Source organism: Wolffia australiana, chromosome 14 (assembly GCF_029677425.1).
Source record: "Wolffia australiana isolate 7733 chromosome 14, ASM2967742v1".
Taxonomy (NCBI): domain Eukaryota; kingdom Viridiplantae; phylum Streptophyta; class Magnoliopsida; order Alismatales; family Araceae; genus Wolffia; species Wolffia australiana.
The window spans coordinates 12,571,046-12,594,732 of record NC_135848.1 but is presented as its reverse complement, the minus strand read 5'-3'; the positions used below and the strand labels follow the sequence as shown (position 1 = coordinate 12,594,732).

Sequence of the window (23,687 nt, the reverse complement as noted above, 5' to 3'; positions counted from 1 at the left end):
GGTTCACCCCTTTGTAGCAACTAGGAGAGTGACAGCTGAGCGCTACATGTACACGTGCACACCACGTGTACACGTGGTGCCATCTGTCGCGTGACACATTAGCGTAGCCGCTTATGTTGACCATTCCACAGAAAGAGAGAGAGAAATAAGAGAGCAAGAAGACAAAATAGTATGTTGTTTTTTTCAATTCTTTGTCCACATAAAGAGAGAGAGAAAGGAGAGAGGAAGAACAGCAAAACAATTTTGTCTTTTCCCGTTCATTGTCCACGGAAAGAGAGAGAGAAAAAAAAGAGGAAGAAGACAAAATAGTATTATCTTTTTCCTTTTTTTGTCCACAGAAAGAGAGAGAAAGAAGACAAAATAATTTTGTCTTTTTGTGCCTCCATCCACTAGCATTTATTGCAAAAAAGGAGAGGATTTTATGATTGGTCCATTCGCCCTTGCACCAGAAATTTTAAAAATTCATATTTAATAAAATTGAAATACAAAAAATACATATTAATATATATTTTTTTTAGTTAGAAAGATCATATCTTACCAAATTTAATGTCAAAAAATCCATAAAAATCATATGCTGACTCAAAAAATTATATTCCTCTAGAATCTATTGTTAGAAAAATCCCCAAAAATACATAAAAATGCAGAAAATTCAGAATATCAATCTAAAAATAGATTTAATCATTTTAAGCTCTATAACATGCATATGTAATAAACTTAATGCAAATAAGCATGTAAATATGGTTCTGTCAAGGAACTAAAAATGAATGTTATCTTACATTTCTTTAATATTGTTCTTTGAGTTGTCTAAAATGCTGTCATTAGTTATTTAATGTTTTATTGTAGCTTTTTATAGGTTGAGGTGTCAATGTAATCCATAATCCCCCCTGATTTCCGTGGCATCGTGGGGGAAGGGGTGTGTTAAAGATGAGTGTGTTGGACTATGATGTCAGCGACAAGGGTGACATGATCATACATAATGGTAGGGTTTGATGAGGTCCAGGTCTCATGGTATAGGTGATGAGGGTTATTGATGTTAGTGATGAGATGTGAGGGACTAGAGGTGTTAATGATGAGGGTGGGGGGACACAACACCTCATGATAGGTTCAAAGTATTGGAATGTTGGTGGCAAGTGTGGGGGAGACCAATTCATGCTCTGGTTGTCTAGTTGTCAGTAATGAGAGGGGAGTGTCAGAGATGGGTGAGGGAGGAGTGTGAAGGTATTGAAGATAGGTGAGGTGTGTCGCTAATGACATGATAAGGTCTGGTTTTTGATGATGAGGGTGAGGCTCTTAGAGATGGGTGAGGGGGATTGGAGATGAATCTAAGTGTTAGAGATGGTTCGGCTTTGTAAGTAACATTGCGATGGGGTCAGGTTGTTGGGTAGTCAATGAGAAGGGTGGGGTGTCAGAGACAGGTGAGGGGAGTCAGATGCATGCCAAGGTATTAGAGGCGGATGAGGTGTGTCATTAATGATTTTATGGGTTGGGTTGTGGAGGTAGCAAAAATGGATGAGAAGGGTCGAAGATGAATCGATGTTTTGGAGATGGGTAGGGTGTTAAGAATGTTGTGTCAAGGTTAGTGTGTGAGGTTCTAAGTGATGTGTGATACAGTAGGGCATGATGTTGGGTTCTAGGTTTATAGTAATTTAAAGTTTATTATATATTTATTTTATGCATGCTTAGGTAAAAATATTTACTTCTTTGCATGCATATTACATGGTATAGAATGGCTTTCACTTTTGGCGATTTGCACATTGAGTCAAATTGAGGATCATCAACATTAGATGTTTAAGAAATCCCCATCAACTTTTTAGTGCACCTCTTACCTATGATGATATCTACAAATATCTTCTAGAGGAAAACGGGGTTCAACTATGTTAGGATCCATAATAAGTTAAAAGGGCATTCCTAGAAAACTCCTCTCCATCATGTCATGAATATGTAGATCAGATCAATGATAAAGTCCAAAGAATAGATAATATTAAAAAAAATTTGTTTGTCTCACAATCTCATCATAAACCATAGTCAACAATGTGACATTCAAGATCATGTGAAAGTACATCGCTAGGACAATTATTGACCCACGAGGCTCAAAGGTGATAAAGGCTGCGACATAGAAACTACATTGGGCCATGAAAGGTAGGCTGGTATATTTGCTAGTGAATGTCCTCAAGGTGTCCTTGATGGTAGATACATGGGCCACTAAGAATTTATGCAACCTACTTGGCATCATGGTTCATAGGGTGAACAATTAATGGGAATAATGTAAGTGTGTGCCTGCTATTTTGAGAGCTCGTGGGGAACCCCGATGGTGAGAATATGAGTGCAATTGTGATCTAGGTGTTGGATGATTTTGGGATTAAACTAAAGGTTTTTAACAACACGATCAACCTCAAATTTTCTCATGTAGGTTGTCCTCGAAAGGTTACCATTTTTTAATGTAGATTTCCAATATTGCCACAAATCATACATCACGTGATGGACTGATGATAACACTACATGCAAAAGAGCTTGGGGATGTAAATGAGCATTTTAGAATGGATCTAAATATCACATGTGATTCCCATGTGTTAAACATTATCGTTTGCGATTTTGCAATGTCCTTTCATGTAATAGTGATTCTACGTCCCCCTCGTATTGCGAATGACACTATAGTATGTGATGGAGATGATGCATATGATGCCGAAATAGATGATTTGAATGACATTCTCAAGGTTGTGGTGATAAAATATGATGTAGTGTTTCATGATCTTGACCTTGTCTTGGGACATGTTGTTGCTTGATTGAGAGCTTTTGTCACATGCATCCAAGCATCAATTCAACCAGACCAGTAACACATGAAGACATGCAAAGATATCAAACAAATTAACCGTGACAAGATCCCGTTAGACTGTCCAACAGGATGGAATAATACACCTGACATGTTACATTCCACATTGTAGAATTATGATGTCCTTGATTTCATGGCTTTACAAATCTTGGCTACAATGTGTATGAAAATGAAAATGTCTCGTGATAAGAGGAAAATGAATATTTAACATGGCAATTTTACATAAAATCACACGGCCATTTTAGAAAATGAATAATTATGTTAGTGGTCAAAGATAATGAGGATCATGAAAGTCCTTTGTATTCTAAAAGCGTTGACGAGGCATATTGTTAATGTGCTAAAAACAGTTTGATACATTTATCTTCACCTCAAGAGCAAAGTTGACTGCTAGACAAGTCACATTGATTCGATAAGATTATGAAATTATGAACACAAATTTAATGATGTATAAGATGATGATATCAAAGAACCATGTGACCACCACACCTGCTAGTCGTGATACTTTCAACAAGGGGTCATCCCTGTATCATAGCATCACCAGTGACACTTAACGATGACAGAGAAAAGGGCGCAAGTTCATTAACTTTGTCTTCCCCCCCAAAGAAAGGGACCAACTTGTCTCCATCCCATCTGCGAAATTGGAAACTTATGTACAAGACAACATTTGGATGTTAGGTGATGAACTAAAATTTAGGGTGATAATTTGTTGTTGGATATTTAAGTTAATCTATATATAGATATAGATTGCAATAGAAATATTCTGTAGTCATCTATATCTATAGATATAAATGGCAAGAGAAGGAGAAAGCTACATTCAAAGTTTCATCCCAAAACACCTTTTGGATTGTTGGATATCAAACTTTAAAGTTGAATGATTCTCAGTCCTCTGGCTTCTATCTTCGGATTGCTAGCATGGCACACAACTTTTTAGGAAGTCCATATGTTAATTTTAATTTATAAAAGGTTAGAAATATATTGTATGACTAAAATAAATAATATAAATTTGAATTTATGTCAGAAAATTATATCTATATAAATTTAACATAGAAAATTATTTTCTTCACGAATATGATATCACAAAAATCCATAAAAATTCCAAAATCTATAATAATATCATTCTAAAAATATAGTTTATCTTGATGACACACATATTTTCATTTTAGTTAAAAAAAAAAAGATAAGTCATGATACTAATCAATTAATTACTTTGTAATCAATAGGCACACAAAGTTACCCTCGACTAGGTACACTGGCGTGAGAGTTTCTTTCTTTTTTTTTAATTAGTGCCCTAGCAGAATGCTTGTCCTATGAGAGGGCGGATAATTTATTTAAAATAAATAATTTTTATTTAATTTATTTAAAACATGTTTAATTAGTTTAGTATCATTTTAGTGAATTTCTTTCTATAAAATATCAAGAAATTCCAGAAATTAAAAAACCTAAAAAATATTGTAAAATATATTTTAATCAAATTTTACTGTCTAATTACCTGCTTCCTACAAATTTATCCCGTATATCCCTATGCTAAGGGAAGAAATTTTTTATAAATATAGGTGTATAAATCAGGGCCTTAAAATAACATATGTTAACCCAATTCTGGTTTATCAGTAACCATGTGATCTCATTAATAGGGAACAATCACAAAAATTAAATTCAAGGGCATTTCCTAACCTTTGTATTTTTGAAAATGCAATTTTATGGTGTATGTTAGCGCACTTAACACTGTCATGGAAACAATGAGATATCTGCCTCTTGTGTAATAAATGTGCCTTAGACCATCCTTAAAATACATACAAATATTAATTCTTACATAGTTTACATTTAAATCAGTAATTCTTATGATGTAAAAAGTACGAATTAGATGTATAAATTATATAAAAATGTTACACAAGTATAGTGAAATCATGACAATCTTCTATTAAACTGAAAAAAGCAACTTCATAAGAGGCCATAGTTTTGGTGACCTTGATTTAAATGTGAAATAATTTATTAAATGACGTAAATTGTATTCAAAAATCATACTTAAAGCTTAATATCAGCCATTTATGTTAAAATTTTGAAATTTCTTGAATAGATGTATTAATCACATTGATGAGATGAATAACGATCGTAGTTTCATGAATACATTATTTTACTAAATTCAAGTGAACTTTAATTAAACTAAGCAAGGCACAAGTTTACGAGCATGAGTGATGTTAGGCAAAAAAGGGTAACACAATGCTTTAGGGGTGGGGGCATGCAATCAACTCTGAACATTCATTGCCTCCTTTTGCTCCACAAATGATGTGCTGTTCAAAATCTCATTTGAGCTATTCAAAACACTCCATTCAACCCATAAATATACCATCGTACTAGTAAAAAGGGCCAATATTGGGTTGTCCTTTTCCTCGACGCATGGTACTAGACCCAAAGGATGAAACTCAATTTTTTATACTGAGTTGTTGTCTCAATCTGAATAATGTATCTTAGAAATGGGGAATCCAAGTAAAGAGCAACAATTGCACTTCTTTTATCCCAAGCTGCCAAGCAAAATACTTAATTATAGACATTAACTTAACCAGTCTGCCCAGCTGCAGCCCCTTATCCCATCATTAATAATAATCTGGGAATTTAAAATTAAGATGGAATAGCCAATAGTCAACTACAATATATACATATTTCTAGTATCTTCCAGCCCTATATTTATAACTGGCCAAGGTAGGGTTCATGACCAGGTGTCCAATGATTGGCTCAGGCTGAACCGTACCTACAAATTCCACCTACACCAAGTAAAAATTACAATCAAACCCATTTCCTTTTCCTCTTCTTGTTCTATCCATTTTCATAAGTACACATACGCATATCCCAGGGATTAAGGGTATAGAACAAATATTTTCCTGCCCAAATTCTTCTTCTTCTTCCCAATTCCCCTCGAAATTTTGCGATAATTTCTCCGCCCTGTTCTCTAAAATCTCCTCTCCGTCGAATTCTTCCGTCGTCGCGGCGACCAAGGCTGGCGAAATTCATCGCGGGATAGTCCGATCGTCTTCTTCCGGTGATTTTGCCGTAATCTAGCCATGGACAACGGCGAAATCGAGGTTTCCAATCAAGCTTTCTCGAGCATGAACGATGCGGATCAAACCCCGAGCGGCTGCTCCATGGACAGCTTCTTCGACGAGATTCTCAAAGACACGCACGCCTGCACGCACACCCACACTTGCAACCCTCCCGGCCCGGACATGTCCCACACTCACACCTGCTTCCACGTCCACACCAAAATCCTCGCCGCCCCCAACGAAATCGTCGATTCTGAGGAGAAGGGTTCTTCCAAGAAGCGATCTTTTGGCAATAGAGAGGCCGTGCGGAAGTACCGGGAGAAGAAGAAGGCTTGGACGGCGTCGTTGGAGGACGAGGTTACGCAGTTGAGGGAGATTAATCGACAGTTATTGAAGAGATTGCAAAACCAATCGGCGCTGGAATCTGAAGTTGCGAGGTTGAGATGCTTGCTGGTGGATGTCAGGGGGAGGATTGAAGGGGAGATTGGATCTTTCCCTTACCAGAAATCGGTTAAGAGTGTTGGGGAAGTTGTGGGGGGTTCTGTTCAATCTAGCAATCCTAGCGGTTTGCAGTTTTTGAATTCTTGTGATATGCGCTGCGGTGATAAGGTTTACTGCCAGCAGATGCAAGGGACAGGTGAATGGGAAGGCGAAGAACAAGGAGGGCAGGTTTTTGGGGTTTGTGATGTTGGCGCAATGCAGTGTGGTTCTAGTGGTAATTGCAGCCGGAGGAATTCGGTTTCGTGTGGGTCCCGAAGAAGAAAAGGTAAAAATTTGTCTTTTGGTTCAAAAAAAGATTTCAAACGCTTATTTTTTGGGTTTGTGTTCATCTCGATCTGTATTTTCGAGGAGGTTTTCAAGATTTATTCCTTGTTTTTCTTGTTCATCCCTAGAGTAGTTCTAAATTCAAGACCATCTGCAATAACCCTGAGTATGAACCAAGTTTTTCTCTGATCCACTTGATGAGATGAAGAATAATGATTTGGTTTATGGGGTCAAGGAGAAACTCGTGACCGATGATGCTTAAGTTTTAAACGCAGCTGATGGTTTTCTTTGTTTTTTCATACTATTCGTCCCGGAAGTAGTTAAAAATTCGAACCCACCTACGAGTATCCTCAGTCAGACCGATAATTTTGGGAATCATGATTCTCTATGCGGGATCAAGGATAAATCTATGTCTGATGATGTTTAAATTTGAACGCAACTGATGATTTTATTCTTTTTTCTCTTCTTCAATTGATGAACCGAGTTTTTCTTGATCCAAATACTTTGGAGAATCATGATTATTTTTTCGGGGGATCAAAAAGAAATCCATGACTGATGATGTTTAAGTTAGCCTAGTGTATGGACATTGCAGAAATTCTCGCAGTACTCGACTGTGGTATCTTGAAGGGAATAGGATTCGAAAGATGAATTTTAAGGTTATAAATGGATTATGCTCATCGACATAAAATTTCAATTGGTATATCCGTTCTGGACTTCTTAATGTTTGTATATGGAATGATAACACATTCTGCGCAGATTAGTGCTTATTAATATGTACTGGGTCCTAAATTTGTCACGCTCAGATTTTTAAAAGTAACCAGTTACCAAATGATTACCCTCAATTCCTCCTTTCCTTGATATCAGTAGCAAAACAATCATTCGACTTCTGTTCTGGACATATATTTCTGTTTACGCGGTTTTTCTTAGGATGGATATTCCCATGACTTGGACATTCGTGGTCGTATAAAAAAGAACTGTTTTTCATGCTCGTTGAAAGAAATATTAATGTTGTTCTTGTTGAATTTAATTTACCCACCTTGTGTGATCTCGAACAGGTTTGGCTTCTAATGGCTTCGTCTATCTACCATAAGAACAATGCAGCTTCTCTTCTCTACGTTTAGTTAATAATTAAGAAGAAATTACCTATAATAACATAAAATTTGGAATCAAGATGTTATCTATCTAATCTGCCATATTTCTAACAGTTTACTTTCTCCCTCCAGTTGGATCTGCGAACCGAGGCTAGCTTTCTGCGTTGGTGCAAGCATATATCCAGCAGGCACCCTTCAGCGGCTTTCACTTCCTTTTTTTGTTTTTTTTCCTTCTCTCTCCACTATCTTAGACCCGATTTTCCCCTCTCTCTCTAAAGCTCTTAAGTTGAGTTCTCTGGAGAGACAAAGAAGAGGAATGCTCTGCGGATCTGGTGTAAATAATTGGGGTTATGTTCTAAATCTATCCATCTCTCTCTCTCTAACTCATATTTTGTCAATCTTTCATTCAATATAAGATAACCTGTTTCTTTTAATATTATAAATAATTGGGGATTATGTTCTAAATCTATCCTTCTCTCTCTTTAACTCATTTTGTCAATCCCTTCACTCGAAATAAGCTAACCGGTTTCTTTTAATATTATAAATAATTTGGGTTATGTCCTAAATCTATCCTTCGCTCTCTCTTACTCATATTTTGTCAGTCCCTTCACTCCAAATAATCTGACCGGTTTCTTTTAATATTAAAAATAATTGAGGTTTATGTTCTAAATCTATCCTTCTCTCTCTCTAACTCATATTTTTTCAATCCCTTCGCTCAAAATAAGCTAACTTGTTTCTTTTAATATTGTAGATAATTGGGGGTTACGTTATAAATCTATCCTTCTCTCTCTAACTCATATTTTGTCAATCCCTTCATTCAAAATAAGATAACAAAATTTTTTTAGTATCATACATAATTGGGTGTTCTGTTCTAAATCTATCCATCTCTCTCTCTAACTCATATTTTGCCAATCCCTTCATTCAAAATAAGAGAACCAATTTTTTTTAGTATTATCAATAATCGAGGGTTCTGTTATAAATCTATCCATCTCTCTCTCTCTAACTCATATTCTGTCAATCCCTTCATTCAAAATAAGCTAACCTGTTTTGTTTTAATATTATAAATAGTTGGGGTTCTGTTCTAAATCCATCCATCTCTCTCACTAACTCATACTCTGTCAATCCCTTCATTCAAAATAAGCTAACCTGTTCCTTTTAATATTATAAATAATCGAGGTTCTGTTCAAAATCTATCCATCTCTATCTCTCCTCTCTCTCTATCTCTCTAACTCATATTCTGCCAATCCCTTCGTTCAAAATTAGATAACCTGTTCCTTTCAATATTATAAATAATTTGGGGTTCTGATCTAAATCTATCCATATCTCTCTGTAACTCGTATTTTGTCAATCCCTTCTTTCAAAATAAGATAACCCGTTTGTTTTAAAAATATAAATAATCGGGGGTTCTGTCATAAATCTATCCATCTCTCCCTGTCTCTAAAAAATATTTTTATCAATCTCTTTATTCAAAATACAATTTGGCCCTCCTACTGCCGAAATATAAGCTAACCTGTTTTTTAATTATCTTAAATAAAGCACTAAAAGCTTTATTAATTACGATTTATAAAAAATGCAGAAGTTTACGAGCGGGAAGATTAAGATAGATGAAGACGCGACTGATGGAGCCTAACCAAGAAAAAAAGAAACTTCGAATATGTATCTTTTTATTCGCCAAAAACTAATTGGGCCGGACAGCAAAGAGGAGAGTTTGGGCGGCCCAGTAAAAACCGCGGCCGAAATTGTCGGTGTCGCCGGCGGCAACTGATTTTCGGAAACCGCGGAAATGTTACACCGATCCTCCGGACCAACAACCGTTAAAAGGTTCCGGTGACGTTTCCTCTTTCCTGTGGTGGAGAAGCGGCGGTTACGGGCTACTAAATTGTTCCGGCGGGACACGGCACCGGATTTGAGCCTATAAATAAGGCGGCGAGGCCTCTTCAAGAAAGGTTAGTTTCTTTCTCTCCCTTCGAGCGAGCCCTAACCCTAGGAGAGAGAGAGAGAGAGAGAGAGAGAGAGAGAGAGAGAGAGAGAGAGAGAGAGAGCGGGTGGAGAGGGCCGTGGTTTCGCCGGTGTTCGGCGAGGATCGGCGCTGTCTCCGGCCACCTCGATCTGTGCTCTTTCGTCCGGGATCGATCTGTTGAATCGCACTAGGCAGCGATGTCTCGCTGTTTTCCTTACCCTCCTCCCGGCTATGAGAAGAGCTTGGCCTTGATCGAGTCGATAAAGGTTTGTGCCATTGAGCCATGACCAACGCCTAATTGCTACCCTTGGTCCGGTTCTTGTTGTTCTTGGCAGTATCGGGTCTCGTTTCTAATGGGTCGGTTTTCCGATGAGATCTGTTCTTGGGGGTATTTGTTGGAGATAGAGAGTTGTACGGCTGTGAGTCGAAATTCGCATCGTTGTTGTTTAGGATCATGACTAATTATGTTTCTTGGATGGGCTAGGGTTATTTCATGTTTTGTTCTAGTCTCTTTAGGTTAAAGGGGTTGTAAGAGTATCATGTGGATGTTTGATGATGACGAACTCTTTCATCGAGAAGAACCTAGATCGATTACATAGTGACCCAAGAAAGTTTGAAAGGGATGAGGAGTACGCGGGATATTAAATATTTCGTACTGTCCTGGATCTCCTCTTTGAATCATTTTAACCTCTTTTGGTTCTTTGAAATACGATGTAAACGGAAGATGCCTTGGCAGTTGAAAGAACCGTTGTTTAGTTGAAATTCGCGAGAGATTTGTTATGATTCGTGGTGTCGAGTAGGTTTGACCTATTGGTTTGTGTCGATTGGCTTCGGGGAATAGTGGGGATTCCTGCAGAAGCCATTTGGGGACATAGACTTGTCAGCTGAGATTCGGAATTAGTTTGTTGGCGTTCTTGATGGCCCTTATCTGACTTTGCTTATGGAGCCATGTCGACTAACTTTTGAGTACTATTAAATGGATTAATTGAGAAAGTCTTTCAGGAATATAAGATTCATCCAAAGTATACTTCGGGTATTTCCCTTGAGTCTTATTTTATCAAGGTTGTGCAAGTGTGTGTAAACTTAATGGTTGCATTGGAATTATTTGAAAGAGAAATTGGTGACCTCCTCCGAGGCTATATTCTATCTGTTTTATCTACAGAGACATGTGGTTTGGTATAGAACAGAAATGTTAACTGGATTGATTTCGGGGGGAGGTCTTTAGTTGATTTCTTGGACATTTGGTGACCTTACGAGATTATATTCTTCAATTTCGTTGTCATGTTCCAATTAATAATTAGGATCTTTCCAATTCTCTTTGAAATATCGAATATATCTTTCCTACTCCTGCGATTCCTTACTTGGGGGGGGGATGTTTGTCTGTATAAACCGCAATGTCAGTGAACTATTTCTGTATCGTTTTGTAAAATCATGTAAAAGACTCGGGAAGAACTTGTGATTGTATCCGATCGAGTGGCATACTTCACTGTTGGCGCCGTCGCCACGGTTTTGACATGCTTGTGCTGCTTCTGTCCGTTCCTTTCCGGAACTGACAAATTCTGGTGCTGTGAAGCTCCAGAAGGAGAAGGAGAAGAAGGCAGAGAAGGAGAAGAAGAAGAGAGAGAAGAAAGAGAAGAAGGACAAGTCCAAGAGAGACGAAAGATCAAAACCGGAAGAGAAGTCCAAGAAGAGGCGCCGCGACGAATCAGCGTACAATCCCACCGACACGAAACTTCGTCCTGCAGAAGACTTGGAGAGGAGCAGCCTCACCGAGGAGCTCGGCAGCGCCGCCGTCCCACAAGTCCTCTACGACTCCTCCGACGGCAACACCCACGACTGCGGCAAGAGGGTCATCTCCTCCGAAGCCCCCTGCGCCGCCGCCCCCGCCACATCCTCCCAAAGTAAGTCCATCTCAATTCTCATCAATCCAGATCATTATCACAGAAGATGACTCATGTGAGGTTTTTTGGTGGGCAGGTAATGGAATTAGAATCAGGCTGCCACTTGTAAGACATTCTTCGAAGTCGGCCGAGTCGCCAACCTCCGGTGAGCAGCCGTGTTTCTCTGGGAGAACCGCGGCCGCCGACACGCCGGTGCCGTGCATCTCGAGGCTTGTCGAGAGAGACGCGATCGCCCCGCCTCTCAAAGGCGAGAGCAGCAAGAGGAAGAAGAGCTCCTCGAGCAGCAGCGGCAGCAGCTCGTTGCACCGGCAGTACAAGAAGCTGGTGCAGGACTGGGTGCCGCCGCCTCCGGTAGCCGAGGCCACGATGGAGGAGGACTTGGACTGGTTGCTCGCGGGGCGAGGCGGCGCCGATCGTTGTCGAGGCATGCCGACGCCGGTGTATTCCTTGCAGCCCGGGAAGGCAGTCTTTGCCCCCGAGCTCGGAGTCCACCTGCTGCCTTACGTGGTGCCCTTCTGAGGCGAACGTTGCCTTCTATTCTTCTTTCTTTCCTTCTTTCACCTTGCTTTCCTCTGGAGAGGAATGGTCGGCCCTTGTGAATGTGAGCTTCTCATCAGCAATCTTTGATGCAGAATAGTTTAAAAGAAAGTTTTACATGTTGAAAGAGAATGAAGAGATGCGCATGTCTGGTTAGTTTCTGTCTTCCTCGTCTGAGCTGAGGACCTCTAGCTCGATCAACTTCTGTTTCTTTTCTTCGGGCATGTGGACTCCGGGCGTTGACCTGGGATGAGGTCAAACAATGACCAAACGGTTAGCCGGCTGTTGACCTTTTGTGGACTTGCAGAGTAGGAAGAAGATTACCTCTTCGTGTGGACTCTGGAAGGATGTTGGGGTTTCAAGTTGGACGATAATAGGCAGGGCTTTTTCGAATCTGGTTGAGCTGAAGAAAAATTTAGAGAAGATTTGTTAGTGAATTGAAATGAATGTGGGGGAGAGTAGACGTGGTCGTTCTGTTCTTTTTGTGCGAATTGTTCAGTCTGTTCGGTTTTCCGAAGAGAACAAAAACGAATTCAAACAGAACATCGCACATACCTGTGTGAGGTTCTTTTGTTCGCTTTGTGCGAATTTTGTTCTAGTTTAGTGCGAATGTGCGAATTTTGTTCTTTTTTTTAAAAAAGAACAGAACAAAGAACAAGGCCATGTGAGGTTCTTCTCTGCAAATTTTTTGTTCGTTTCAAAAACCATGTCTAGGGGAGAGTGAAGGAGGGGATTTCGGTTTTGTACCGGTCAGTTCAGAAAGAAATCTTAGTCCTTGAGAGTTGCTCTTGGTGGTCATCTTTCCTGCCTTACTGCTCATCAGACACCCAAAAAACACATCAATGATGGTAGCTTTACATATATATATGGATGGATGGATGGATAGATAAATAGATAGAGAGAATTTTGAAAAAAAAAAGATAGATCACACTTATTAATACCATGTCACATGTAAAAGTTCAGACAAAAATTGAATACCTTTAAGAAACCAAGACAATTTTGAAAAAAAAAGATAGAGAGAGAGGTCAGAGAGGTCAGAGGGGACCATGAGAAACCTGCGAGATGGGTACGAAGAAAAAATACTTGTTGGATTGGTTCGTGCCCACCTGAGGACTCGTTTGAGACCATCGACGGATAAGACCTGAGCAGGTTTTGATGATTTTGACATGAGGGAGTTGCCTTTTGAAGGGTCGACCATGTGTATTCCCCGCACGCTCAGCGGCCTGAACGTGGATCTGAGGTTCCTAAATTGTCAAGAATCCGAACTTAATCTCTGGAGAGATGGAAGCAAAATTTTATAAATTAGAATTTCATAAGCATGTTTGATTGTTTCAGTTAACTTCTGAAAACCGTAAATATCCACATATTAAGTATTAAATACACAATTAAGAAACATAAGTTCGATTAAGTTTACTAACCCGCCCTTAAGCTCAGCTCGCGCGGTAGAATATCTTTGAGACGCATTCTGCGGAAAAAGTAAGAAATTAGTCAAACACTTGCTACTAAAAATATTGGGTTCGTCTCCTCACCTGCATATGATACTTGCAGTAAACGCCTTGGCGCCTGCACCAAGCAAAAAGGGAAGTTTCAGTCCAGATTTTAATTTCAATTCAACGGATTGCACAAAACATGGATCCTAATCAAACGCAGATGAAATTTCTATGCTAGATATTAAGTATTAATCGTTCAAACAGTAATCAAGGGGCACATACTTGTTGATGACCATGGTGCAAGGCATTCCGTCCTTCCTTTTCCCTCCGCAAACACCGTAATCAACTGAGGTTCCCAATTTCAGAAACTGGCCGGCAGAAAACACGCTCAGCGAAATGCCTGTTCCCTGTACGACAAAAATTCATCATACATGTTCAATAATTCAGCGATCATGTATATCCAAATCATAATTCAACTCACATCTTTCCTGACAGATGAATTGAAAACCGCGAAGACAGTACCAACAGGCTCTCCGGGGTATTGCTGGAATGCGTCTCCGAAGAGGAAAACAGAAAGAACAGACTCGTTCAAACAACCCATCTTCCACACACTGAAGTTCTTCCCCGAAGAACTCAATTTGGGATGGCCTCTCTCCGTGAGGACACCTACTGTCGCCCAGTGACCTGCAATCTTATCCCCCACCATCGAATTCCTAAAAAAATCAAGCAAAATCAAAACCCGCCAGAAGAACATTGCTCAAACGAGAAATCCGAAAATATATTAGATATAGTAACCTTATGGCCGCTAAGTTGATGAAACGAACGTCGGCGAAGTGGTTGTTCAATTCGATCTCAGACAGGACGAGATTCCTGAGAAAAGAACTACGGATGAAAACACACCTAAATAACGCTAAAATCATAAATAAGATAAAACTGATTATTCTTTCACCTTATTCTCAAACCTGAATACTTCTCGATCACAACTCCGCCGTTTTTCAGAGACTTATCCGGTTTCGATTCCCAAGAAACGGAGGCCGCCGGGCGGGCAGGCTCGGCAGCCATGCAATCCTCCACGGCGCGTCGGAAGATGGACATGTCGGCCGAGCCGCGAGGCCGACTCTGGGATTCATCCTCGGATTCATACCCTACGAGATTGAAAAATTCATTCATCGAGAGAGAAATCTGAGACCACTACGCCGTAGAAATTGAAAATCGAAATCGAAAATCGAAGCAGAACCTGAAGGTTGAAAAGGCGATCCAGGCGGCGTTTCAAGAACTCGATCCTTGAGAGAGAGGAGAAGTTCTAGATCTTCCTCGCCGTTCCCCGCCATTGTCTGCTCTCTTCTCCTCCCTTCTTCTGCGCGGGAAAAATTTATATTTTCCGCCAACAGGGTATCATGCTCCGGCGGACCACTTTATACGAACGCAGGAACCTCACTTCTCACCCACAACGGAGGAACGGGACGGGACGGAAGGGGTGATTGGTGACAGAGAGAGAGAAGTGGAGAGGTATAGTTGGTCACGTCTCCTGTCACCAATCCTCCGGGTTTTGAGAAAATTCGCGGCAGTTACCTCACATGTCAGGGGCCCTCATGTCACATTTCACTTAGTGAATTTTGGCAAATACCTAAACCTTATCTAAAGTTCAGGGGGCCTTATGAGTGGTTTGCATCTCATAGACATCATTTAGAAGGTCTCTCAAATTTAGGAATGATGTAAAAGTCAATGTTGACTATGTTGTCCACGCTGACATCATCGCCGTCAAGAGCCGTCACCATGTTAATGAGATGGCGTTGTCATCTGAATTATAAAGAGAAGATATTTGAAGAAGAAATACTTTAAAAAGGTTAAAAATTAAGACAATGAATATGGGTCAAAAAATGAAGATTAAGGAGATGAAGAGTCTATGAAGGCCGTCCATAGACGTCATATAATCTATTAATCGTTGCCGTCGGCGTTTTCCAACGATATCATCATACTCTGACGTCATTAAAGGGCAAGCAGCCCATCTCTAATTTCCAATCAATACATGGGTCGAAAGAAGGGAGTCAACAGTCTCTTAAGTACAGAAAAGTGACACATCATGCATGGTATGGTCAACGTCATTATCATCATCATCATCTCTCTCTCCTGCCTCTGTCCTTGAAGAATCTTCCTCTCAGGGGGATGTACGATCCTAATTGACCCCAGGAAACTTCGCGGCATAAGCCTGCGGTATCTGCAAGAAGAGAGAGACATCAGACAGAATGTGAGAGAACGATAACAGAACAGATTACAATTCGAGGAGAGAGAGATGGACTACCATGAAAGTGGCGGATATCATCTTCCCAGCAAACCAACGACCATGGAGAGCCCTCTGGGCGCTGACTGCGGAGGCCACCAAATCAAAGCGCAGATAGACGAAGCCCGCACTTTTCCTGGAAAGGTGGCAAATAAAACTAAAAAATCTACCCAAAAAATCATTTAATGATTTATGCGGTGCGTTAATCATACACGAAGGTTGACTTACTTATCGACGAAGATATGCTTGATGGCGCCAAATTTGGAGCACTCCTCATGAACGTCCTCCTTGATGTCGAGATCGAAGTCTGGTTCCGTCTGAAGAGAATCATTTATTTTTAATTTATAAACCCTCATTTCATGCAGGAAATAAAAAAGAGAGACATTATTATTATTATTAACTTAAATTACCTCAACGTTCGGGTCGAACATGTTCTTCAGCAGAAGGCATTCGCTAGGAGGGCCGATGGGATCAGCGGCGACCGGAATAGCAGCACCGAGGACGGGTACCGCCACAGGTCGGACGGAGGGGACGGCGGGCATCAGCGGGTTCGCCACGCTGCGATCAAGACTCATGGAATGAGTATTATAGAAAGCTGGGGATCACTAGAGAGAGATGCGGCAATAACGCGAACCTGGAGACTATGCCACTGCGGTCAAGCTTCTGCATGAGAAGAGCTCTGGACTGCGCATTGAGAGCCTAAGTTTCCAACAAATATCCATAATATTAGAAAATCCCATTAATTTAATGTTTTTATTTATTCCAAGGACGAATAAATACCAAGCCGCCTTCGTCATCATCCAGATCCCCCGCGTTTGTGCCAGCATCTTGCATGCCCACGTGTTCAGACACCGACGAAACCTAAACATCACAAGATGAACCGTAAGAAACGCCTCGTGGGCGAAGACTCGACGGCCGGAGACGTACCTTGATTGTCCTTCCTGCAATCTCCAGCTGGCCGTTTAAGCTAAGCGCGGCGCGTGCATCTTCGAGACGGGAGAACTTAAGAATTATTAAGGGACGAGAGCATAATCAGCCACCAAGGAGGAATACAAAGAACAAAGAAGAAGACGAGATTCGAGATACGTACTTGGATGAAGCCATAGCCCTTGCACTGCCGAGTCTCCAGATCCAGAGGAAGCTGGACCAGCTCGACTGGGCCGAACGGTTCAAACACCTGCAAACAGCTTGCTGTCAGCGAGATTGAATGACGGGGGAGATAGATTTACAAAAGCGTACCAGTCTGAGCTGTTCTTCGGTGATGTTCATGGGGAGATTGCCAGCATAGAGTCTTCGGGCCACGCCGGAGGCCGGGCCAGTTCCCCCGGCAGCAGCGGCCGTTGACTGGACCAGATTCTTCTCCGCTTCTGATGGCTTGACCATGACTGGTTGACCGCGAAGCAGCTGGCCACTGAGGGCAATTGCCATCGGCACAGACATCACGTCGTAGAATTCAATGTACCTGCGAAAAGAAAAAAGGAGAGGAAAACATAATTGAAAATTTTCTCGTTTAATTCTTTAAAACAGAAGAGACAAGAGGAAAAGGTAGAAGAGACTCACCCAACTCCTTTGGAACGCCTAGAGTTACGATCCATGATCAGGCGCACGTCCCGCACCTAAGGATACACAAGAAGGACATTATTAAAATTAAATTTCCTCACAGCTAAAAGCGCAAGAGCAGTTGAAACCAAACTAACCTTGCCAGCCCGAGAGAAAAACTCGTATACGTCTCTTTCATCTGCTTTAAGATTAATCTGCGGCAGGAACAATCCAAGAAATAAGTAGGCTTAGGAAATTAAATTAAGTGGAATATTAGTAAAACAGGTGAATGAGTCGTTCACCTGATAAGCAAAGACAGTTCTTTGATCTCTTTCTGGATCGGCCTCAGGTTCAGCGGCTTCTTCCTTCTTATCTTTGTGGCGCCTGCAAAATAAAATAAAATCACGCCCAGCAGTTAGTAAATTAGAGGCCAACGATGATAGGGTACATTCAGCCCTCGATTATACTCATCAGATGATATATATTAATCGCATGATAATGTTAAATAAACGAGAGATAAAAAACAGTCCAGCTGTCACTTCGTCACACAACGCACTATCGAGATAGGCGATCTCACCATGAATCTTTCAGAAAATCGAAATCCCATATGATTAAGATATCCCTACAAAAGAAAACTTCGTTGGAAACTGATAAACTAATAGTAAAAAGGGGCAGGGCGTGAAGATGGTTGCATTGAGCGTATTGCCTGATGTGAAGATCCTTACATGCCTCATGACCCGGCATATTCTGTCGATATTAAGAGAAGATTTCAAAAAGTGATCGCTAAATCGAATTAAATAAAGATTAAGATCTTCTATTCAGTGGACAAAAGCCCAAAGTTTGAAGCGATGAAAACAAGTTTACTCTAACCCCAATTTCTCAAAAGCACTGGAAGTGAAGTAGACCAAGATTCCACTGACCAGCATGTCTGCAAGATAACACATACAACTGAGTCAATGTGCAACCGGCCCAACGAAGGACAATCAAAAGCATCGTACTTTGCCATTGCTGGTGCCGAAACCCTACTTGACACAGACATTCTAATCCTACCCAAACCACCTATTTGATTTCTGCTGTTCGAGACTTTTGAATGTTTATCAGAGCTTGCTGAAAGACTCTAGGGTAATGCAGTAGGAAGAACACGCAGAAGGAAAGAGAGGTGTATATGGTAGGCTCCTAGGACCAAGATCATGAACCGATATCTTCTATGATATCTGGGATATGAAGCCCTCCTGTTAGAAATTATGAAATAATCAACCCTGTCATCTTTTAAAGTGAAGAAGATTAGGGTTCGTCGACATCCAGTTGTTCCGTTAAAAAGTATATTAATCTACTAGATTTATGCAGGCAGTCAGAAGAACATTCAACACAAATACTATTGATGACATCGTGAATACAAAATGGTGCCAAGAACGCAACAGCAAGCAAGAGAAATACCAGAAATTTTTTAAGAAAAACTTTCCCCACATAATGCTCGGATGTCCAGTTCACGCAAAAAACTAAACCACAAAACAAACTTACCTTCAAGGTCATCAATGGGTGATCCATATATCTCTTGAATTTTGGCAATGTAAAGCGAAGATTGAGGCAACTATTTCATAGCTCACACTGCTGAGGTCAACGAGTTTGAAATAGAATAAGAGAATTCCCAAGAAGACACAGAAACGAAAAATTTGATATTTCCATGTAACAGTACATGAGAAAACGACCAAAACGTAGCCATCAAACAGAACCAGATTAAAACACAGCTAAAATAATTTCCAAACAGACCAAAAAAAAAGAAATCTGATACTTCTATGAAACAATTCATGAGAAAGCGACCAAAACGGCAAAAATAGTACAAGATAAGCACTCAACTAGAAGAATATTAGTGCGATATACCGCTGAAACCGACCTCGATTCTCGTTCATCGTAGTCCCTATCCCTGCTCCTTTCACGATCTCCGTGAATCCTTTCAGAGCGGCTTCTACTACGTCGCGACCTCTCAATATCCTCGTCCAGAAGCTTCTCAGAGCGACTCCTACTGCGCCGAGATCTATCTCTTTCCTCATCGAGAAGCCTTTCCGACCGACTGCGGCTTCTCCTCGACCTCTCGCGCTCCTCATCACGCCTCCTCTCCGAATGGCTTCTACTGCGGCGATCCCGATCATAATCCCGATCGTCCTCCCGATCACGATCCCTAACTCTTTCTCTGTCTCTCTCCTCCTTCCTGCGCTTACCTCTAGCATCCTCTTCGCTGCTTCTTGAACGGCGATCATCCAACGACCGGCGCCGCGAAGAGCTCTTCTCTCGCTTGAAATCATCATCCCGAGGCGCGCTTGCATCGTCAGATCTCGCAGGCTCCGCTTCGATCTTGAATTTCTTGCCCGATCCAACATCATCCGATCGAAATCCATTCGCCTGTGCCTCCACCGTCTTCTCCAAATACTCGTACTCGTCGAATTCCATCGCGCTGATGCAATCGCCCGACAAAGATCGAGACCTCCTGGGAAGAACTTCCAAACCCTAGAAAAGAGATGAAGAAGAACCTTCTAGACCAGATCAGATCTTATATTCACAGTAATTCTAAAATTTTATCAATATTTAATTTATTTACGAACGGGACGGTCGACAAATAACGCCACCGCGGATTAAACCAATCGCGGCCGTCAATCTCATAATTAATGGCTAATCTCTTCCCCATACCTAGGTTCTTATTTTTAACAAAATTATTCCCATTAATTATATATTTTATCATCAGGTTCCTATTTTAATGTATACAAGGACGGGACGGACGACGAATAACGCCAAATACCTGTTAAACGAATCGCGGCCGTCAATCTTATAATCAACAGTTATTCTCATCCCAGTGGCTTTGCTGTTATTTTGTAGAAAATTAGGTGGTTTATCGTCATTTTCAGAGTACCTGACCGTTAAGGGCAAGACCACTTCCGAGAGGTATTTAAAAAACATCGATCGTTGTGCGCTCTCGCACACTAGCCGTTGCCCTTCCTCTTCCTTCTCTTCGATGGCGATCAGCCCGTGCTCGGAAGAGAAGTTCTGGAGCGCGCTCAGAAGCCGCGTGGAGATTCTCCTCGAACGAAGGAAGCGGCCCGCCGATTGGTCTTCCAGTTCGTCGGTAAGCCGTTTCTCTCCAGTCCGGTGAAATCTGATCTCTAATAATCTGTAAATTTGTGCCAGTGCGGTGAGGAATCGAGGATCGGGAAGAGGATTAGGGATGATTCCTTGCTTCTGATCAGAGGGCTCGATTCCGTCGCCTCTTCTCTCTCTCATCTCAAGGAAACCCTAGATGATGCTTCTCAGGTACATTGCGATTGTCAAACGATTCGCTTGCGTTCGTTTTCTCTTGATCTCACTGTTTTGTATGTTTTAGTTGAGCCAGGGACTGGAAAACGTAGCTCATTCTTCTCTCGCGGATTTGCCGGGAGGAGAAAGAAAGGGAACGAAGGAAGAGAATGCCGATTCTGATGATTCTTCTGGAAATCGAACTTCAGCCGGTGAGGAAATCTGCGAGGCGGTTGCAGAGGTGGAGGAACAGAAGATTAAGGATGAGCAAATCGTAGAAGGTGCCAAGAAAGGGACCCTTAAGAAGGCCAAAAATGTATGAAAGGCCGGCTACTCTCGATCAATGATCAATGTTCTTGAAGTTTTTGCTCATTTTACCGCTGTTTCTGCTTTGCAGCTGGCGATTTGCGTGCTATCCAAAGCGACCTCGCTTGCTAGAGAACTTAAGACGGCAGAATCGAAGCTTGTGTTCGTGCAAGAGCGCTGTGAAATGCTGGAGGAGGAGAACAGGCGGCTCAGAATTGGAAATGAGAGAGACCCAACAGAGGAGGAAGATGATCTGGTCAGTATTTTAACTCCTGGTCTAGAATCTGAAAACAAGATGATTCAATAATCCGCTGCATTCACGGATTCTTTTCCATTTTCCTCGTTTTATTGAGTCCAAATTATTTTGGGAATCTTAAATATTCTTCCACAAGAATCTGAAAACAAGATGATTCAATAAACCACTGAAATCATTGATTCCAAACCATTTGCTTTGTTTTACTCATTCCAAGTTATTTTGAATTATCTTAACTCTTCTTCCACAATAACCTGAAAAGAAAGATGATCTAACAAACATTTCGAATCCATTGAATTTACGGATTCCAAACCACTTTTTTGTTTTACTTGTCTTAATTCTTCTTCACTCAAGAACCTGAAAACAAGATGGTGTTAAAAACCCAATAACCAATTGATTTCAGTGATTCGAAGCTATTTTTATAGTTCTACTGACTCTAATCCATTCTTTAATTCTTCTCTGGATTCAATGATTGAGTTTTCGGTTCGATGATTTGATTTTCTTTCTCAGGTGAGGCTCCAAGTGGAAGCTCTGCTAACGGAAAAATCAAGATTAGCAAATGAGAACGCTAATCTGACCAGGGAGAACCAGCGGCTCAAACAGCTTGTGGAATATCATCAATTGAATGCCCAAGACCTTGCAGATACTTATGGCGACTTCATCCATGGCGTCTGCCTTGATTTCTCCGACTTGGAGGAAGAAGTGGAGAGCTGAAACTATCTCTTAAGCTCTTCTTTTTTATGTCTCGACAGGAAAAAAAATAATTTATGTAAGTGCTATTTAATCTTTTATTTAAATTATTAATTTGTGCATATGTGATGAATAATTTATTTTCCGAAATGATTTAAAAACCAGAAAATGCTACTAACCGGAAATGTGAATTTTCACAAAAAAGATTAAAGAGTACAATGAATCTGCTCCCCCAGGTCAGCCCGCTAACTTCCCCTTACTTTGGTGTGGTTATTTCTTTCATTGTCCCGACTGCTTGTGAGCCGCATCTTCTGATAACCCGTGCCTATCTCTCACTTCTTCCCCGCCCTCACCGTTAGGCCTTCCCCTTACCTACGTCCTTAGCTGGGTGGAGTAGTCGATAGGGGATCCATTGGGCGGGAACAATCCGGTAGCTACTAGCCACCCGTAACTAACTTCAAGGTGAAGGCTTCAACCTTGACCGGAGCCCCCATCCGTCGGTCTCGGGTCACTCACCGGCATTCGGAGCACTTGACCCTACTAGCTCGTCCTGACGAACCCGAAGAGCCAATTTCTACGTCGTGGCGGCCTAGTGTTTTTGTGTTTTCCTGCATTGGGTGCATTTTTACTGTCATCGTCCATTCACTGACAAGAGTTAGCTGAAATTATTGTGTTGCAACATGTGCCGATCGATCCCGGCCGTGGGCGTGTTGCATCATCAGCGTAAACCAGACAATAATTAATGATAACCAGACAGTAATTAATCAAGGATAACTAGACATCAAGTACATGTTAATGGGAAAGAGTGAAGAAACTATTTCAAAATTGGTTTGAATATAGCATTCACATTCAGAGCCATTTTGGTCCATGATTATAGGGCGTGTCGTCATAGTTCAACAAAAGGAAAGAAGAAAACTGATGGAGCGCATCCAGACGACGCCAACGAATTATTGACGGAGCCGTCGTCGCTATCATTAGCACTGTCGCGGGTCCGTGTCCAGCCCCACCAGCACGCCAAAGCGTCCGTGAAGACGCCCGGGTTTAAATACCCCGGGTAGAACACGTCTGTGCCTGTATCTTCGTATTTTTGTTATCTGTTTTCAATTGTTTGATTTCATGTCCGTGTTCGTCATGATGAGTTCACCGTACTCGTCATGACACACCCGTGTCATCACATTTTAATCCGTTGTTATATTTCGAGTCGTTTTATTATTTCCCCATGTTTTTTTTATTTTAAGTGTTGTAAGGGAGTCCCTTATTGGACCCCTATGTGTACTGTGTAATCGGTCCATCATGGCCCCTATGTAAGGCCATGATGGACTACGTACAATCTAGATCTGGAATTTGTGTTTGAAAGTTACTTAGAATCAGGTCTCGCTAGAAGAAGAAAGGAGAGGAGAAGGGGGAAGAAGAAGAAGGAGAGGAGGAAAGAGAGAAGGGATCAGGTAGGACAGTGTTGCACGCTTGGGCATCTCCGCGGTGTTAGTAATTATCTCAGCACCCGGACTCACGCCAGGTCACCACTTGAAGAGACCTGCCGTCTACCGTCAAAGTCATCTGGGAATCACTGACGACCTGTCTTTTTCGACGTGGTGGAGGCATTTGTGTCCTCGAGAGGATCCTTCAGTCGCCCACACGACGTGCTCAGTCTTACGCAGAACTACTGTCAACCACGCGCGAGAATCCACCATCGCCCGATCACGGGGTTCATTCCATGCCGCGCCGGTCAGCCTCGTGGTCCTCCTTCGACGGTCTGCACTTGCACGATCAACGTGCAAGTCCCA

General features: G+C 41.4%; 5 protein-coding genes across 11 annotated transcripts; 3 read left to right on the top strand and 2 right to left on the bottom strand.

Moving 5' to 3' along the window:
• The first annotated feature begins 5,736 nt into the window (after positions 1-5,736).
• Positions 5,737-8,106, top strand: LOC144712277 (basic leucine zipper 19-like). The gene is made up of 2 exons (XM_078586508.1): positions 5,737-6,631; positions 7,854-8,106. Exons 1-2 carry the CDS (start codon positions 5,887-5,889, stop codon positions 7,874-7,876), a joined length of 768 nt encoding a protein of 255 aa, XP_078442634.1. The 5' UTR covers positions 5,737-5,886; the 3' UTR covers positions 7,877-8,106.
• Positions 8,107-9,693: 1,587 nt separating this feature from the next.
• On the top strand, positions 9,694-12,251 carry LOC144711620 (uncharacterized). Its single transcript, XM_078585605.1, has 3 exons — positions 9,694-9,947; positions 11,255-11,582; positions 11,659-12,251. Exons 1-3 carry the CDS (start codon positions 9,879-9,881, stop codon positions 12,099-12,101), a joined length of 840 nt encoding a protein of 279 aa, XP_078441731.1. The 5' UTR covers positions 9,694-9,878; the 3' UTR covers positions 12,102-12,251.
• Positions 12,190-15,134, bottom strand: MCM10 (minichromosome maintenance 10). Its single transcript, XM_078585604.1, has 11 exons — positions 14,787-15,134; positions 14,499-14,694; positions 14,345-14,419; positions 14,031-14,262; positions 13,832-13,956; positions 13,649-13,682; positions 13,538-13,584; positions 13,226-13,363; positions 12,867-12,931; positions 12,444-12,522; positions 12,190-12,363 (listed from the first exon to the last, which is right to left on the bottom strand). The coding sequence occupies exons 1-11, from the start codon at positions 14,878-14,880 to the stop codon at positions 12,273-12,275; spliced, it is 1,176 nt and encodes a 391-aa protein (XP_078441730.1). The 5' UTR covers positions 14,881-15,134; the 3' UTR covers positions 12,190-12,272.
• Positions 15,135-15,535: 401 nt separating this feature from the next.
• LOC144711784 (uncharacterized) lies at positions 15,536-19,895 on the bottom strand. 5 transcript variants are annotated; one of them, XM_078585837.1, is made up of 16 exons: positions 19,264-19,346; positions 18,240-18,297; positions 18,076-18,116; positions 17,947-17,991; positions 17,672-17,753; positions 17,528-17,584; positions 17,391-17,446; positions 17,070-17,292; positions 16,921-17,007; positions 16,758-16,832; positions 16,611-16,691; positions 16,465-16,529; positions 16,241-16,388; positions 16,059-16,147; positions 15,852-15,966; positions 15,536-15,767 (listed from the first exon to the last, which is right to left on the bottom strand). In XM_078585837.1, the coding sequence occupies exons 3-16, from the start codon at positions 18,111-18,113 to the stop codon at positions 15,726-15,728; spliced, it is 1,203 nt and encodes a 400-aa protein (XP_078441963.1). In that variant the 5' UTR covers positions 18,114-18,116; positions 18,240-18,297; positions 19,264-19,346; the 3' UTR covers positions 15,536-15,725. The 5 variants fall into 5 exon arrangements, with proteins under 5 accessions (XP_078441963.1, XP_078441964.1, XP_078441961.1 ...); XM_078585838.1 differs by lacking the exon at positions 19,264-19,346 and adding an exon at positions 18,891-18,907; XM_078585835.1 differs by having other exon boundaries at positions 17,947-18,116.
• Positions 19,896-20,326: 431 nt separating this feature from the next.
• On the top strand, positions 20,327-23,018 carry LOC144711882 (GRIP/coiled-coil protein). 3 transcript variants are annotated; one of them, XR_013583681.1, is made up of 7 exons: positions 20,327-20,487; positions 20,550-20,672; positions 20,743-20,970; positions 21,052-21,216; positions 21,724-21,982; positions 22,069-22,139; positions 22,781-23,018. XR_013583681.1 is itself a non-coding variant. In XM_078586010.1 (5 exons), exons 1-5 carry the CDS (start codon positions 20,377-20,379, stop codon positions 21,925-21,927), a joined length of 831 nt encoding a protein of 276 aa, XP_078442136.1. In that variant the 5' UTR covers positions 20,327-20,376; the 3' UTR covers positions 21,928-22,025. The 3 variants fall into 3 exon arrangements, 1 of the variants encoding a protein (XP_078442136.1); XR_013583680.1 differs by lacking the exon at positions 22,069-22,139; XM_078586010.1 differs by lacking the exons at positions 22,069-22,139; positions 22,781-23,018 and having other exon boundaries at positions 21,724-22,025.
• The last annotated feature ends 669 nt before the right edge of the window (positions 23,019-23,687 follow it).